This window comes from Osmia bicornis, chromosome 15, assembly GCF_907164935.1.
Source record: "Osmia bicornis bicornis chromosome 15, iOsmBic2.1, whole genome shotgun sequence".
Lineage (NCBI taxonomy): Eukaryota > Metazoa > Arthropoda > Insecta > Hymenoptera > Megachilidae > Osmia > Osmia bicornis.
The window spans coordinates 8,659,131-8,676,335 of record NC_060230.1 but is presented as its reverse complement, the minus strand read 5'-3'; the positions used below and the strand labels follow the sequence as shown (position 1 = coordinate 8,676,335).

At 53.0% G+C, this 17,205-nt stretch overlaps 2 protein-coding genes across 2 annotated transcripts; both read right to left on the bottom strand.

The window, feature by feature from the left end:
• Positions 1 to 4,012: 4,012 nt before the first annotated feature.
• LOC114881605 lies at positions 4,013 to 4,861 on the bottom strand. Its single transcript, XM_029198434.2, has one exon. The coding sequence runs from the start codon at positions 4,859 to 4,861 to the stop codon at positions 4,013 to 4,015; it is 849 nt and encodes a 282-aa protein (XP_029054267.2).
• A 10,371-nt stretch (positions 4,862 to 15,232) lies between these two features.
• On the bottom strand, positions 15,233 to 15,988 carry LOC123988531. The gene has a single exon (XM_046288973.1). It carries the CDS (start codon positions 15,986 to 15,988, stop codon positions 15,233 to 15,235), a length of 756 nt encoding a protein of 251 aa, XP_046144929.1.
• Between the last annotated feature and the right edge of the window lie 1,217 nt (positions 15,989 to 17,205).

Below are 17,205 nucleotides of genomic sequence, written 5' to 3'. Positions count from 1 at the left end.
TCCCAATCCACCAGCTTCTTATCATTTTTCCTAGCTCCCTTGAGGTGCCCATATAAAGGCGCTAACCATTCTGCTGCTCGGGGTAGAAACCGGCGATAAAATCCGACAACACCTAAAAAACGTCTGAGCTCTTTAACTGTTTTTGCCTTTGGATATTCCTTAATAGCTCGCACCCGTTCGTCCAACGGAGCAATTCCCTTATGACTAACATTATATCCTAAATATTGCACCGTATCCTGTGCAAACGTACATTTAGATAAATTAATTCTAAGTCCATTATCCTTAAGCCTAGCGAACACGGCACGCAAATGTTTTTCATGTTCTTCCACGTCCGAAGATGCAACTATTATATCGTCAATATAACAACGACAAAAATCTAGACCTCTAAGTATAGAATCCATGTGCCTCTGGAAAGTCTGGGCGGCGTTGCATAAACCAAACGGCATGACCATAAACTCAAATAACCCGAACGGCGTTATGACTGCCGTTTTCGCTATGTCCTCAGGTGCAACTGGAACATGATAATACGCCTTACAAGGGAACCGCGAAGGTGAGGACAATTCGATTTTATCGACAGTAGGTAAAAGTTGTAGTATACATAGAGTGTTTTAAAACCCTCATTGGTTTTGATAGAATGGGACTTTGTTTTCGAGTTATTGCAGTTTAAACAATTCTGTGCATTTGGTCTTTCAGTTGTGAGTGGCGGTTTACAACAGCGGCGTTGTAGGTGAGTGAGTAAGTTAACGGACTGGAAGTCTGGAGGTTGCGCGTTCAAAACCTCTCTTTGGAGGTTGAAATTTTTTTTTTTTTAATGATTTTTTCGATGCAATTTGTTTTTGGTTTTATTCTACATTAATTTAAAACAAATAAATATTAGTAAAAACATTTGTGTATAAAAAAATATTGTATTTCTGACACAGCGTATTGCTCGCGTCTGGCGGACATGATCAACGGGATCCAGACCTAGTGGAGAAAATTATGCGGTTAACCTTTACCAAAAGGTGGGACGCAAATCCGGATGGTTCATAAGTCATTGGAAAGCCCTCGACGAGAGGAACACAACGGTGTGAGTGGGAAGTCTTAAATATGAGACCTTGACCCGCTAGAGGTCAAAAACTAAAATGCCCCAAAATATATAAATTCATTAACTTTTTTTTTTCTTATTTAACGAGGAGAAATCTTCGAAAAAGACACCCTAACTGAACCTAACCGTTTTTTTTTTGTTTTTTTCGTGGGAGAAATCTTCCAAAGACGCCCCCAGCCCCCCTGGGGAGAGGCCAGGGGAAGTGCCGGATTTTTACCGGCTAAAACCCCCACCATGACCTGCACAGGGCTGTGGTGAGGGCACCGGGACCTCTAACGAACAACACCGGGACCCCCCTACCCTTTTTTTTTTTTTTGTAGGGGAAATCTTCCAAAGACGCCCCCAGCACCCCTGCGGAGGGGCCGGGGGGAGTGCCGGATTTTCACCGGCTAAAACCCCCACGGTGACCTGCACAGGGCTGTGGTAAGGGCCCCGGGACCTCTAACGAACAACACCGGGGCCCCCCCACCCATGGCACATAGTGCCCCATCTCGGGGGAGGATCTAACCTTTGACCCTCCCACTTAGTGCCATCTCCGCCGACGCCGGGGGTCACACCCGACGCCGGCTACTCCTCGGGCCGCGTGCAATGACGACCGGGGCCCCAGCCCCGGCCACCTACGGCCCAGCGGCTCCACTGGGAGCCGCCGATCTGTGATGGTGGAGAGGGGCAAGCCCCTCCCCCTATCCAGTCCCCCTGGGGGAGGCCGGAGCCTCCCCCCACTACATCTACCTTGGGCCTCCCCCGATGGCGCTGTCTCCTGCGGGCTCTCTGCCGACCCCGCTCCGCCTCCTCCTTCAAGGCGATGACCTCCTCACAGAAGGAGGTCATCGCCCTCCACTGATCCTCGCCGGCGAGCATATTCCTTACCACGCTCGCCAGCGAGAGATCCACCCCCAACTCGCACCGCAGGGCGCGACGGGCCCGCGCAAACACTGAACAGTGCTCCAGAGTGTGTTGCGCGGAGTCCCGCCCCGCCCCGCAGTGGTGGCATATAGCCGTCGCGTCGCTACGAATCCGGCACAGGAAGTCACCGAAGCAACCATGCCCGGTGAGCACCTGTGTGATCCGGAAGGTGATCCAACCAAAGCCGCGGTCCCGCCACTTTTTGATGACGGGGAGGACCGCCCGACCGCTCGCTAGCCGGCAGCGCCACTCGCGACTATCTCACGACGCCACCGGTCCAGGGCATCTTGTCGGGCCTGGCACCGCCATTCCCGTTCGACCGTCTGCTCCGGCGGATCTTCTCCAGCCGCGCAAGCGCCAGAAGATCGTGGCGCAGGCCTCCGCCTCGTACTTGAAAGGTACGAGACCCGCCAGAGTCATCGCCGCCTCGTGGGAGATCGTGCGGTATCCCCTCACGACCCTGATGGCCATCCTCCTTTCCACTCGCCGCAGCATAGTTTGGCTGCGGCGAGGCGCCATCAGGGCCTCGGCCCATATGGGCGACCCATATAGGGCCACGTTCCGCACGATCCCCGTGTACAGGCGGCAAACCTTCTCGCTCTGCCCCCCGATATTGGGCAGCACCCGCCCAAGGGCGTTCCCTACCCCGTCTAATCGAGAGGCCAGACGGTCGAAATGCCTCTCAAAGCGCCAGTGGCTGTCCAGGTGGAGGCCAAGATACTTGAACCCTTCACCCACCTGGACCCTGGTGTCACCTACCGGATCCAAGACTGGGGCGGTGGTGCAATCCCACACCGAGGCGAGTAAAACCACATCGCCTCGGTCTTGTGGGGCGCTATCTACAGCCCCAGTCCCCGGACCGCTGCTGCGACGACAGCCAGACCAATCTCCGCAAGACGACTGGTCCTGCTCCAGTCCCGGTCGGTGGTAAACACGTACGTATCGTCTGCAAAACACGTGATGCTGACACCGTCCGGGACCATACCCGCAAAACTGGGTTGTACCCCACGTTCCACAATGGGGGCCCCAAACGGGACCCCTGGGGTACACCCTCATCGACGTCCCTCCGATAGATTCGTCCGTCCCGGCCCACATACATGATGGACCTATCCCGTAGGTAAGCTCCGATCGTCCGTCTCAGTACTGGAGGCACTTCGGGACCTTCCAGTGCCCCAATATCGTCCCGTGGGGTAGGGTGTTAAAGGCGTTCACTATGTCAAGCGAAACGCCGATCGCCACCCCGCCGCGGGACGTGGCCGAGTCGCATTGGGAGCGCAGCGAGTCGATCGCATCAATGGTACTGCGCCCCCGTTTAAAGCCGTACTGCGACTCGGCCAGATCAGGGCCTACCCGGGATAGGTGCTCGGCGAGGCGGTCAGAAATCACATTATCTAAAAGCTTCCCGACCACGTCGAGCAAAACTATGGGCCGGTGCGCGGTGGGACTCTCCGCGGGCCGTCCTTCCTTTCTAAGCAGGACCAGTCGTCCAACCTTCCACTCGTCGGGGAATACCCCCTCCTTGAGATAGGCGCTGAAGAGGCGCCTCAATCGCGGTCCAAGGACACCGTCGGGGCCCGGAGCGGTGTTCCGAACCTCCATGTGCCTAACGGCCTCGGCCAGCTCCCCCTCCGTGACCCCCATGTCGTCGGTCCATTCGACTTGGATTGGCTGGGGCCAGGGGTGGCTACCGTCGTCACGAGGGAACAGCGTGTCCACCACCTGACCCAAGAACTGGGGGTCGAGACTCTCCGTCACGGGGGGCGCCCAGGGCCTTAGTTTGCCCATCGCCCACATATAAGGACGCCCCCACGGATCGTCGTCGAGAGAGCCGAGGAGCTCTTGCCACGCCCGGGATTTGGCCTCTCTGATGGCCAGCTGCAGGGCTACCGCTAACACTCTGTAGCACCCGTACAGCTCATCATCCCCCGCTGGGTCCCGGTTCCTTCTCCGACGGGCCCTTTGCCACTGGCGTCGGGCGACATTGCAATTTTGCCAAATGTCGGCCATTTCGCCCGACCACCATTAGGCGGCCCGTCTGGGGAGACATTTGGCCCGGGGCATGGCGACGTCACAAATCGCCTTCATCGTGCCCCGGAACCATTTCACCTCCTCCCCTATATCCGCGACCGGACCGACCGGTTGCTCCGGCCAGGTCACAGCGAGGGCTGCAGCCATCAGCGCGTCCCTGTCCAGTCTCTTCAGCGCCCATCTCCGCGGCGGTGGGCCGCTCGGCAGGCGACGGTCGGGGGTGGAGAATCCGAGGCGGATGTAACGATGATCGCTAAGCGTCTCCGCCTCCTCCACCACCCTCCAACTTCGCACCATGCGTGCGGCCGAGGGAGTCCTGAACAATAGATCAACTATCGACTCCCCACGAGCGCGCACGCAGGTGCTAACCGAGCCCCGGTTCAATAACCAGAGCTCGAATTCCGATTCGAGTACCACCTCACCCCTCGCGTCAGTCCTCGGGGACCCCCACGATTGGGCATGGGACTTGAAATCCCCGAGGACGAGTGTCGGCCGGGGGTAGCAACGGGAGACGACGTCTCCCACCCGGCCTAAACACTCTTCAAAAGCCGCGAGGGGCCAACTGGGCGGGCAATACACGCCCACCACCGCGATCTCGCACCACAGTACCGCCACGAACCCCCGCCCCCGTTCTATTAGCGTAGTGGGTAGGGCAAACGCGGTGCCAATCACTGCCACGGAGCCGTCATCGTCCCCGAACCAGTCGTGTCTGTCGGGGACTCGGTACGGCTCCGCGGCCACAGCTAATCCAATTTTCCACTCGGCCAGGTGATGCAGAAGAAGATCTTGCGCCCTAGTCGAGTGGTTCAGGTTGCCCTGAATTATGGGCCCGTTGAGCCCCATTACTCTCTCGAGGGGGCCGCCTCCGCGGCCTTACCTCCCTTTGGGGTGGCTGACCTGCCACCCCTCTTCTTCTTTGGCGCAGCAGCCCTGGCTGGCTGCTGCTGCGCCTGTTTGGGGGCTGCTACAACCCCCTGAACGGCGCCCTTGTTAGCACTGGGCCTCCGGGACTTGGGGGCGCACGACTTCGCCCCCAACCGGTGCCCCGCGGGTCGCCCCAAGTCGGTGCACAAGGGGCACCGCGGGGTGGCGCTGCACGAGCTGGCTTTGTGGCCCGACTCGCCGCAAACGTAGCAGCGGTTGGACCGGTCCACCTCGCAGGTGCACCGCTGCCTCACGTGGCCTTTTTCAAGGCAGCGGAAGCACTGCAGCTGCCGTGCCGGCAGCGCCTCGACCCTATTTTATTAAGCGCGGTCAAGGGGCATTTGGCCCAGACAGTGACCAGCCGGGCCGGGGAGATTTTGATCTCCCCGACCTTAACGTCGACTGGGGCACAACCCCCCACAGCGGCCAAGGCTGCCGCAACCTCCACTGGGGACACCGAGTCGTCGAGGCCCGAAATCCTCATCTCGCCCATTTTCATGGGGCGAGACACCCGGACCTTTTCGCGGGCGGTGGCCATCATCTCGGCGTACGTAGCCTTGGCCTCCGGGGCTGGGCTGATGCCTTTTTAAGGGGCGCGTTTGCCCCCTGCTGTAGCACCACTAGGCCACCAGAAACCCCCTCTTTCCTCAGGGCCTTCTTGGCCTTGCGGGCCACGACGGTGGCCCAAGTTTCCCCCTCGGCGGCGAGGCGGGTCTCCTCTTGGATACCCCGCATCCTCGCCTCCAGGGGGGATTCCTTTTTCTTGGCTCGAGGCGGCGGCGGAGGCCTCCCAACCGGTAGGCACTTGCCGCTCCTCGCCTTCGGCTTGGGGGCTCGTCCAGACCCCTCCTCCTTATTTTTGGTTGGTGGGATGCCCCTTTGGACGCCAAGACGCCCATAAACTCCGCCCTGAGGGAGGTCATCTGCTGCATCAGGGCAGCGATGCACACCCTGATGTCACCACCGTCAGGGTCGACTTTCTCCACCCTCTTGACCTTAGGCCCAGTCTTTGCGGGGGTAGGGGTGGGTGGAGGGACCTCCATGAAGGCCCCGCAATTGGTTCCGGCGGGGGGACATCCTCGTCCGGCCGACTCCTCTTTTTGATGGCTCCCGCCTGGTCCGAAAGGGGGAAGGCCGGCCTGGTTGTTTTCTCGGCGCGTACTGGGGCCGCGAATATTGGGCCCTCAACGACCCCGAGACGTGCCCTCACCTCCACCAATTCGCGGTTGAGGGTGAGCAGCTGCTCTCCCTGCTTGGCAAGCGTCTCGTCACGTAGTCGGAGCTGGTGCCTCAGCTCCACCACTTCTTCGGTCACGCTGTCCGACGCCACCCTTTTGGCCAACTCAACGTTGATGGCCCTAATGCGCCGGGCAGCCAGCCGGATGGACCTCTGAAAGGTCCCTTTGAGCCCCTTAGACACCGAGGCAACCCTTTCAACATCCGCGGTAAGCTCGAGCGTTTGCGCCGCCAGAGCCGTCATAGGCTCGTAGCGGAGCTCCAGCTCGAGCTGCTCCTGCTCCGGCAGGGGGATGCTGCCCTTGCTTGGTGGGGGTGGAAGGAGAGAGCGGTCTAACACTCTCTCCTCATGCGACATTTGGCCAACATAATCGGCGGTGGTTGGCCGTCTCCCTGTCCTTCTGGGCCTGTTCAGCGAGGCGGCGGATGTGTATGACTTGTCGGAGTCATCGTCGCTGTCAATACAGGCATGGGTTCCCTTCCCCCCTGCTGAGGAACCCCTCCTTCCGCGGGAGTTAGAACCTTCCCTTTTCGCCGTCTGAGGGCGGGGGAAAGCGAAAAGGTTCGCGTTCCCCTCGGTGCTAACAAGCACCGTCTGCTCTTCGTGTCCTTGTGTGTTGCCGTTTCCGTCATAAGTACATCCCGTTCAGTTTTTTGTTTTAGTATCAAATCTTCCATGCTGTTCCCACGAGAGTGTCGGTCCGTGGGTCCACCCGGGCAGAGCCGCCTTACCCGGGTAAGGCTCGTACACCCGGGGGGTCGCCAGGTACCCCGGGATTGGCCGCTAGAGACAGATGCACCCATCAGCCATGCCCGGCGCTTACTCCGAGCACGCCCTCCTCACCGCACACCGCAGCTTGGGACTAGGGATCTTTTATAGAGGTTGTCATCCTCGCGGACCGGCCAATGAAGGCAAGCCCCCCGTTCCAGCGAAACATAACCACTGGTTTACGGTATAATTGCTAGGGCACTCCGGGTTCGCTACCCGCACCAGACCGCCACGCAGCCAGGCCCCTGGAGAACTTAATGACGCCGCAGCCACCTTTTCGCCTCTCCGACCCAGGCTTTACCGGCAAGGGAGGCCCTGCCAGGATCCATAGATCCCACCGGCATCGCCCCGGGTCATCTGCGAGGCTACTTCGACAGCAGCAAGCGCCCCCCTGTTAGTCGCCTCCTACGACAGGCAGGGGTTACCGTGCCTGTATTCTATCCCCCAGTCACAGGGGAGGTTTTGATGGGTTTTCCTTCCCTTGGTGTTTGGTCCGCGGGAGCTATTTTATTTCACTCCTATCCTCTATGCACTCCGAAAAAGTGCATGGTGAGCATTCCCCTATCCGCTACCTGGGGACGCGCCACGTCGGGGTATCACCTCCTCGCCCAGCCAGTACACTTGGCCAGGTCCGTGGTCCCCGCCACCCTTTTTTTTCTTTTTTTCATGGGGAAATCTTACATAAGACCCCCCGCTGCCCTCCCCCAGGGGCGGACTGTCAAGGACTGACTAAAACCCCACGACGACCTCCTCTGGCGTATGGCAGAGGCTCCGGGACCTGATTACTATAACTCCGGAGCCTCCCCCGCCGTGCGCTGAAGGCGCCCCTCGCCGGGGGAGTACCGACTCCTCCAGCCGGCACCAGCGGCCGGGCCCCCCAGCCCGCACCGCCTGCAGTCCCCGCGCCTCGATCTCCTCACAGGCTACGGGGAGGAGCAACCCCCCGCCCGCTCACGAGGAAGATCGGGCGCAGCACTTCGCGCCGCCGGCTTCCGGTGCCGGCTACACTCCGGGTCCGCGTGCAATGGCGCCCATAACTGGCCGCCTGCGGCCCGCCGAGTCGCCCCCTGTGGGCTGCGGTGAACCGTGGCCGGCCACCCTCGGCTCCGCTGTACCCCCCCTGCGGGGGCCAGCGCTACTCCCTACGTGGGAGGGAGCGCCACCCTCCGCCCGGAGTCACCCGGCCCCCCAGCGACGGACGGAGAGGGGCCCCCGATTGAGAACGGGTTCCCCACCCGCACGCCCCCGGGTCCGACCGGGGTCCGGGCTCGTCTCATCCGGGGTGGGAAGGTACACCGCGACCCCTCCCAACCCCCCAAGAAACACCCCCGTAAAAATTTCTCGGCAAGCGGCCCTCCCGCTATACTACCCCGTCCCGCATCCGTCGCGCCGCGGGGGGCAAACAGCGAAAGCCGCCATCGCCCCTCCGCACCCCTTAAGGCGGCGGATCCCACCGTCGACGTCGCGGCCCCCGTCCGCGACCTCTCCTTGAGGGCCATGACCTCCTCACAGAACGAGGTCACGGCCCTCCATTCTGTCTCGCCGGCAAGCATCTGTCTCACGACGCTTGCCGGCGAGAGATCCTCCCCTATTTCCGCTGTCAGGGCGTGGCGGGCCACCGCAAACACTGGGTACTCCGCCAGAGTGTGTTGTGCGGTGTCCCCCGCCGCACCGCAGAGCCAACAGTGGGGGGTCCATTCCCTGTCCCTCCGGCACAGGAACTCCTCGAACACCCCGTGTCCGGAAAGCACCTGCGTGACCCGGAACGGCAGGCCGCCGTGGCCGCAGTCCCGCCACTCCGATATCATCGGCAGGACCGCCCCGACGGCGAGGCCTCCGGCGGCAGCCCCCTCTGCTAGGGATCTCTGCCACCTTTCCGCCGCGACTAGTCGGGCCTGGCTCCGATGTTCCTCGACCGTCGGCCCCGGCGGGTCCTCCCCGGCCTGGCGGAGGGGTCCCCCCCACCCTTGGCACAACCCAACCTAACCTAACCTAAATCTGGCGGTGACGGTGCTGTATCAGCGGTGGTTTGCATGTTACACAGCAACATTCGCTTTTTTATCATAATCCAGCGTCAAGAGCGGACCTACCTGGACGAAAACTTCTCGCACAACAAAATTAACGTAATTTTAGTTTTTAACCTCTAGCGGGTAAGGGTCTGATATTTATGACTTCCCACCCACACCATCATGTTCCTCTCGTCCATGGCTTTCCAATGACATATGACCCATCCGAATTTGCGTCCCACCTTTTGGTAAATTTCAACCTAAAAATCTAGTCGCTCCAAAGCTTCTACACGAAATCTCAATTTTTCGACTTTTTTTTGCGTTTTTGATTTTTCACGCCTGGGATTTGCAACCGAAAGATCTGAAAAAATTCACAATCATAAAGAAACATGTCTAGAATATTTTATAATTTTTGCAGATGTTTTGCATATTGTTAAATAGGAGAAATATGGCAAAAACTACTTTTTTTTTCTTACCCTGTAACTACCCTCCCGGTTGAGGTACAGGGTTGAAACTTGGTGTACCATGGTTTTTTGGGATAAGCTATCGAATGATACATTGCAAAGTAAAATCGGCTCAAGGGCACTTTTGACCATCTTATCCTGCTATACCCTTTGTCACGTGACTTGCTCTGTATTATCCAGATAATGGCGGAACTCGTCTGTGGGAATGCAATCGCGATTTTTCGCTTTTCGTCCTTATATGAGAATATTTGAGGCTGGGTGAGGGCTCATTCGAACGAGAATGGGGGGTTGGGAGGGGTTGCGGTGTACCCTCCCACCCCGGATGAGACGAGCCCGGACCCCGGTCGGACCCGGGGGCGTGTGGGTTATATTCTCATATAAGGACGAAAAGCGAAAAATCCCGGACCTCTTTTTAGGCCCATTTTTGCCGGTAAGGTCACCTCGCTGCATTACCCGTGTCTACCCCCTTAACGAGTACAATCTAAAAATCCTAGTTTTAAGGCGCGGAATCCATCGGTTCAGAAGTTATACGTGTGTATAAAAAGTGAGCGTTTTTAGCGTTTTTGACAGGTTATTCCCCGCATCCAGTCCTTTGTCGACCGCCAGTTGGACTCTATTCGTTGGGGATGAGTTCCATCAGTTCCTATCAAATCCGAGGGGATATTGTTTATAAAAAAAAACTAACCTCAGATATACCGGGTTTAGGCATCGACGAGATACTGTTAAAAACTGCCAGCCTTATGGGAGTTCGCGGCGGCGAAAAAAGTCGACGTTTTTGTACGCCCTCTAGAATATATTGCGGCCGCAGTAAGAAACAGAACCAGAATCAGTCAGTTTACCAACGACGAGGTTCGGTGCTGAACTGTATCATGAGACATGAGATGATATTTTATCTGGTCGATGCAATTATTATTTCTTCGGTGATTCGAGTTAAGTTCGTTTTACAAACCTTTCGGAGATACTTTTTAAGACGTAAAATATTTTAAAGGAAGTAACTTAATAACCCTCTTTAGTTCATTGGAAATTATTTTTTTAATAAATGACGAACTCTAGTTCTAAGTGTAAAGAATGTATTTTTAAGGGGGTAGACACAGGACGTGACGTCACCGATTCGGAACGTCGGTATTACAGTAGTTTTTTCATTGGGTCTGGTGGAGCCACTTGCGTGTTTTGTTACGAACTTGAAAGGTTTAATTCTCAGCTAGCGTGCGCGCAACACGATCTAGGAAGGCAACAGCGCCTCAAGTATTTTTACAAACACATTCAAACGCTCATCTCGCCAGAGGCATCGCCATGATACGCCTGAAGAACGAAAGCGAAACATTGGCGCGCGTTTAGAGTGAGATGTACGGTGATCATGCTATCCTTCTTTCAACCCAAATGATAGAATTGTCCCGCTCCGATAAATTGTGACTGACCAAATGCGTGGGTTTTACATAGTGCACCGTAGCACTCCTCGCTGCTGAAAAATATATGCCTACTCTGAGAAACCGAAGGAACGTGCAATCTGAGAATTATTTTTAGAAAAAGTTATTAACTTTTTTAAATAAATGTTTTTTAATTAATGAAAGTATACAGGATACGTCATGCAATTGGGATGGGTTATATCTTGAATTTGGTAAGAGATAGGAAAAAGCTGTTTATGTAAAAGTTCAATGGGATGATAATGTCTGTTTTTCTGTGATTTCATTTTCTTCGTGAATGCAACGATGCACTCAAAAAATGCAAATCCACTTTTTATTTAAATAGAATTGCATTTTTTTTTTACTTGTGTCAACTCCTTGAAACATTCTGCATAAAAAAGTACTATGGTACTATTAGAACTAATAAATGGAGGGACCTCGCGTCTATACAGTAAAAGTTGAATATGTGCAACAATTCATATATTCAGCCGAGGTGTCGAATCTCGGATTATATGCGATGGCCAGCCAAGCGTGAACGTAGAAAGGGACAGACAGTGGAGGAGAGAGCGAGAGGTCCAATGATCAAAGGAAAGAGCCGAAACATATCGGTGTGACTAATACTAATTGAATCAAAAAACTTTTTTATTTTTGACTTTTTTTTAGTGAAACTTTTACTAGAGCATTGGTGAAATTTTTCTGATTAAAATGATACCAAATACGATATAGTTTGAATGGGGCGAGGTTTGTTATGGGGCACTGTGAAAAATCCAGGCGGGCGGCAGTCAAATCTTAGCGAAAAGGGACAATCTCAACATTCAGAATAAGAGAAGGACAGCATGACTGTAGTGCGTCTCACTCAGCGTTCGGGCGATGTTGCCTTTTTCGCTTGCCTTCGCAGCACAGTTCGAGTGACGTAATCAAGCTAACGCTTGATTCTGACCACGATTCCAAATCGGCAGCCTGTAGCGTTAACTACACTCTCACGCGTAACCAAACTGTCTTACCCGTCGAGGGAAAAAGAATCTACAGGGTAAAGTTTTAACTGCTTTATTTTTTGAGTGCACTAGCTGCTAATTCTTTAAACTAGTTGTTCTAAACTAACTCGAACTATAAACGAACTTAATTAGTATTAAGGATTTGACTTCGTACAAATAACACAGTGGAACTATGCGCACTTATTAAGATTACAAAAATCCTCGATGTATCCACTTCGACGGTTCGCGTGGGAAGAAAGCATTTTCCTTTTTCTGGAAAAGTCTTGCGCGCCCCGGAAGTATGTGGCTCCTTTCGTCCTGTGCAACCTTATCGGAAATGCACTTTCCGCGTCGGTAAACTAGGTACTCTGTACGCCGCCACACTACCCCCCTCCGAGTCACGCGACCCGTCAGGGAGAGTAGACGATGCCCTAGCATACGTTCTCCTAGGCTGTACAATTTCATCTGCTGTCTCAATAAATGCAGGCTTTAAACGTTCCGTTGAAATTACCTGTTCGGAACCACGGTACCCGATCAAATACGCACTATCCGAGATACGCTCGACTACGCGATATGGACCCTCATACGGCTGCTAAAAAGGTTTTCTAACAGCATCTACACGCACGAATACATGAGTACACGTATGCAAATCCTTTGACACAAAATGGGACTTCCTACAATGATGCACCGTCGGTTTCGGTCTAATCCGACGCATTGCATCGCGAAATCTATCTAAAACGAAATCATGGCATCTATCCGTATCCACAAAAAATTCTCCAGGCAATCTGAGTGGTGCCCCGTACACCATCTCCGCCGCAGATGCCCCAAGATCTTCCTTAAAACTACATCTTAAACCTAATAATACTGTAGGGAGCACCGCGACCCAATCGTGCGATTCATGGCACATTATCGCTGCCTTCAGAGATCTATGCCATCTCTCTATCATCCCGTTCGATGCCGGATGATACGCCGTGGTCCTAATTCTCCTACACCCGATTAGCGAAGTTAACGCGTTAAAAAGACGGGCTTCGAACTGGACCCCTCGATCCGTAGTGATCGTAACCGGAGCCCCAAATCTGGCTACCCACGTGGCATAGAACTCTGAAGCAACGATCTCAGCAGTGGCATCCTTAATAGGAATTGCTTCAGGCCACCTGGAGAACCTATCAATCATCGTTAGGCAATATTTTAAACCGTTAACTGGAGGAAGTGGTCCAACCAGATCTAAATGGACATGCTCAAAACGGCCATGTGGAATCGCTATATTTTGCGGAAGATTCACCGTATGTCGTGCTACCTTACTCCGCTGGCATTGAACACAAGTTCTGGCCCATTCCAGAATGTCTCGATTCATCCTGGGCCATACGAACCTACCACTAATTAATTTTTTAGTGGCCCTGCCACTAGGGTGCGAAAGACCATGCACCACGTCAAAAACTTGCTTCCTCAACGTTGCTGGGATATAAGGCCTAATACTACTTGCAGACACGTCACAATAAACTACGTGATCTGAATTGTCTAATTTTAACTGTCTAAGTTTTAAGGCTGAACTACCCTCTAATAAACGCATCAGCTCTGCATCAGTTTTCTGATGCTCGGCCACTTCTTGCGTGCTTATCACAACTGGCATATTTATCACATCCAACCGCGACAACGCATCAGCCACTTCGTTACTGGTTCCTGGAGTGTGGGTTATATGCGTCGTGAATTGTCCAATATAGTCAAGTTGGCGTAACTGTCTAGGTGAGGCTTTATCTGACTTTTGAATATACGCGTAAATCAACGGTTTATGGTCAGTCTGTATTGTAAAGTTACGTCCTTCCAGTAAATGCTTAAAATGTTTCACGGATTTAAAAATGGCTGTTAGTTCTCTGTCGTATGTGTTGTACCGTAGTTCCTGAGGCGTAAACTTTTTGGAGAAAAAACCCAATGGCTCCCACACTCCATTCACCTCTTGCTGCAACACTGCACCCATGGCTGTGTCTGACGCATCCGTTGCTAAAATCAACGGTGAGCTATCCCTCGGATGTACCAGCAACGTTGCATCCGCCAAAGAATTCTTACAGGCGTCAAATGCCTGTTCCGTCTCCGTAGTCCAATGAATCACACGCTTGTCCTTTTTCTTAGCTCCCTCTAAATATCCGTGTAACGGAGCCTGAATAGAAGCTGCATGTTTAATAAAACGCCTATAAAAATTCAACATACCTAAGAAACGCCGTAACTCAGCGATGGTATTTGGCTTTTTAAAGTTTCTCAATGCCTCAACCTTTTCCGGTAGAGGTTTGGCTCCCTTCTTATCAATAAGGTAACCCAAATACTCTACCGAGTGCGATCCAAAAACACACTTGGCTGAGTTAATGGAAATTCCAAACTCCTGCACTCTCTGAAATACCTGTCGAAGATGGTCTCTATGCTGTGATTCATTGACAGAAGCGATTAGAATATCATCGATATAACAAAATACGAAATCCAGACCACGGAGAACGACGTCCATAAAGCGCTGGAAAGTTTGCGCCGCGTTCTTAAGGCCAAAAGTCATTACGTTATATTCAAATAACCCGAATGGCGTGATAATCGCCGTTTTTGCACGGTCTTCTGGCGCGATAGGAATTTGATGGTATGCCCTTGATAAGTCGAGTTTCGTGAAAATTGATGTCCCGTCTAATCTGTACGCAAAATCCTGTATATGTGGTACCGGGTATTTATCTGGAATTGTAATATTAAGTCTACGGTAGTCACCACATAGCCGCCAGTCCCCATTTTTCTTTTGCACCATGTGTAACGGGCTAGCCCATGGGCTGCTCGAAGGCTGACAAATTCCGTGAGCTATTAAATTATCGATCTCAGCTTTCGCTGCTTTCAATTTATCCGGGGGCAACCTACGTGCCCGCTCCGCGATGGGGATTCCACTAGTAACTATGTGATGACGTACCTGATGAGGAGGATTCTCCTGCCGCTGAACTGTCCGCGTCACGTCTATAAACTCTTGTAAAATCTGCTTGTATGGACTGTTCACGTCAATCGTCGTCACGGATGGTTGCGTAACAGTCTTAACGTCACCTATTGTCCGTAAGTCAGTCAGTCTGTCAACCAGTCGTTTGTTACGGAGGTCCACCAGAAGACCATAGTGTTTCAAAAAATCTGCCCCAATTATGGGCTGCTGCACCTTCGCGACGACAAACTCCCAGGCAAAAGGACGCCGCAGACCTAAATTTAAAACACGGGTACATGATCCGTACGTATCAATCGGGGTACCGTTAGCCGCGAAGATCTTAAAATTAGTAGGGGTGGAATTTCCTCTTGCCGATCGCAGCGGCAATACCGAAATATCCGCCTCTGTATCTACCAAAAACCTTAATCCGCTATTTCGGTCATTTATAATGAGACGACATTTCATAATGCAGCCGTCCGATGCCGTCTCGACTTGGGGGTTGACATCTAGTTTCCCTGAAGATGGTTGGATGAAGTTGGTGGACCAACAGGCGGTGTCCCAGTCCAACCGCACGGAATAACGCACCGATGGGCCCTTTCCGCGAAGCGCCTATGGTAGAAACAGAGGTCGCTTCTACCCTCACGTGACCTCGGGCGTTGAGGGGACCGTTCCACCCTTGAGCGAGACCTGCGCTGCCATGATGAACGCGGCTGCTGCTCCGCCTGGCGGGACTGATGAACCGTCAGCGCCTCCACCATCTTGGCCAGCCTGTCAATCTGGTTCTGCATGGTACTGGTGCTGCCGCCACCGTCCCTGTGTAATGGCGCTGAACTTGAAGTGCGTGACGCCGCCGCGATTGTAACGGAATGCATCTCCTGAATTTTATCCGCCTGCAACGCCAAATTGGCCAGACTCGTGTCGCTGATAACTAATATGCTTCTTATATTTTCCGGAAGCTGCTCCAAAAAGAGAGAACGAAGTACAACTTCGCTGATCTGATTTCCAGCCAAATTCCGAAGCTTCTGCAAATAATGAGAGGGTTTTTCGTCTCCCAAATGGCTGCTCCGAAGAACACGTCGTAGCTTCGCTTCTGCAGACTCATCAAAAGAATTGATGAGCCTTTCCTTAATGGCGTCGTATTTCCCCCGGGCTGGAGGAGACGTCAACAAATCCGCCACAAACGGAAGCACCGACTGGTCCAATTGCGCAATAATATGGTGATATTTTGTATCATCCCCAGTAATGCGTGCTATGTTGAACATCGACTCCACCTGGATGAACCACACCCCTGGATTCTCCTTCCAAAAAGGAGGCAACTTCTTCAACGTGGCTGCCGCGATGGTCGCATCCAACGCGGGGTCTCCTGCAGGGGGCCGAGCGTCTTCAGGCTAATCCGCCATATTGGGCATTTCCCTTGTAGGCGAGCGTGGTAGCGGCATTTTATGCCGAAATTCTCCTTTTTCTTCCTTTCCGTGGAATGTAAAAGAAACTGTTCCTTTTATCGGGGTCAACAATTGTAGCGTTAACTACACTCTCACGCGTAACCAAACTGTCTTACCCGTCGAGGGAAAAAGAATCTACAGGGTAAAGTTTTAACTGCTTTATTTTTTGAGTGCACTAGCTGCTAATTCTTTAAACTAGTTGTTCTAAACTAACTCGAACTATAAACGAACTTAATTAGTATTAAGGATTTGACTTCGTACAAATAACACAGTGGAACTATGCGCACTTATTAAGATTACAAAAATCCTCGATGTATCCACTTCGACGGTTCGCGTGGGAAGAAAGCATTTTCCTTTTTCTGGAAAAGTCTTGCGCGCCCCGGAAGTATGTGGCTCCTTTCGTCCTGTGCAACCTTATCGGAAATGCACTTTCCGCGTCGGTAAACTAGGTACTCTATACGCCGCCACAAGCCTTTCTACTTAGGCGCCACCTTATAACTACTAGCTGAACTAAATTTGTCACGTCACTTGCTCTGTATTATCCAGATAATGGCGGAACTCGTCTGTGGGAATGCTTTTACGGGAATACACTTTTCGTCCTTGTATGAGAAGATTTTGATCTAAATAAGGGTTCATTCGAAAGAGGAAGGTTCAATGCAGGGCGGTCTGGTCACCGTTTGAGTCACAGAACTGTTTTAGTGACCTAAAAAATACTTGGAATCTGCGGATGTATTTTGTCGATTCTTCCTCTACTTTGGACACTCATATTATTAAATATCGACACAATCTCGTTGAACCATGACCAGACTGCCCTGCATTGGACCTTCCTCTTTCGAATGAGCCCTCACCCAGCCCTAAATCTTCTCATATAAGGACGAAAAGTGTATTCCCGTAAACCCCTTTTTAGTCCCGTTTTTGCCGGTAATGTCACTTCGCTGCATTACCCGTGTCTACCCCCTTAATTCTCTCAAGGGTTGCCTCGGCTCGCTAGCGCGAGACCTTTTATTTTCCGTTTTCTCTGGATCCCACGCTTTCTC

Bases quoted from the DNA above. Each gene is read 5' to 3' on its own strand.
- LOC114881605 (XM_029198434.2), bottom strand. From the start codon at position 4,861: ATGGGGCTCAACGGGCCCATAATTCAGGGCAACCTGAACCACTCGACT.
- LOC123988531 (XM_046288973.1), bottom strand. From the start codon at position 15,988: ATGTTCAACATAGCACGCATTACTGGGGATGATACAAAATATCACCAT.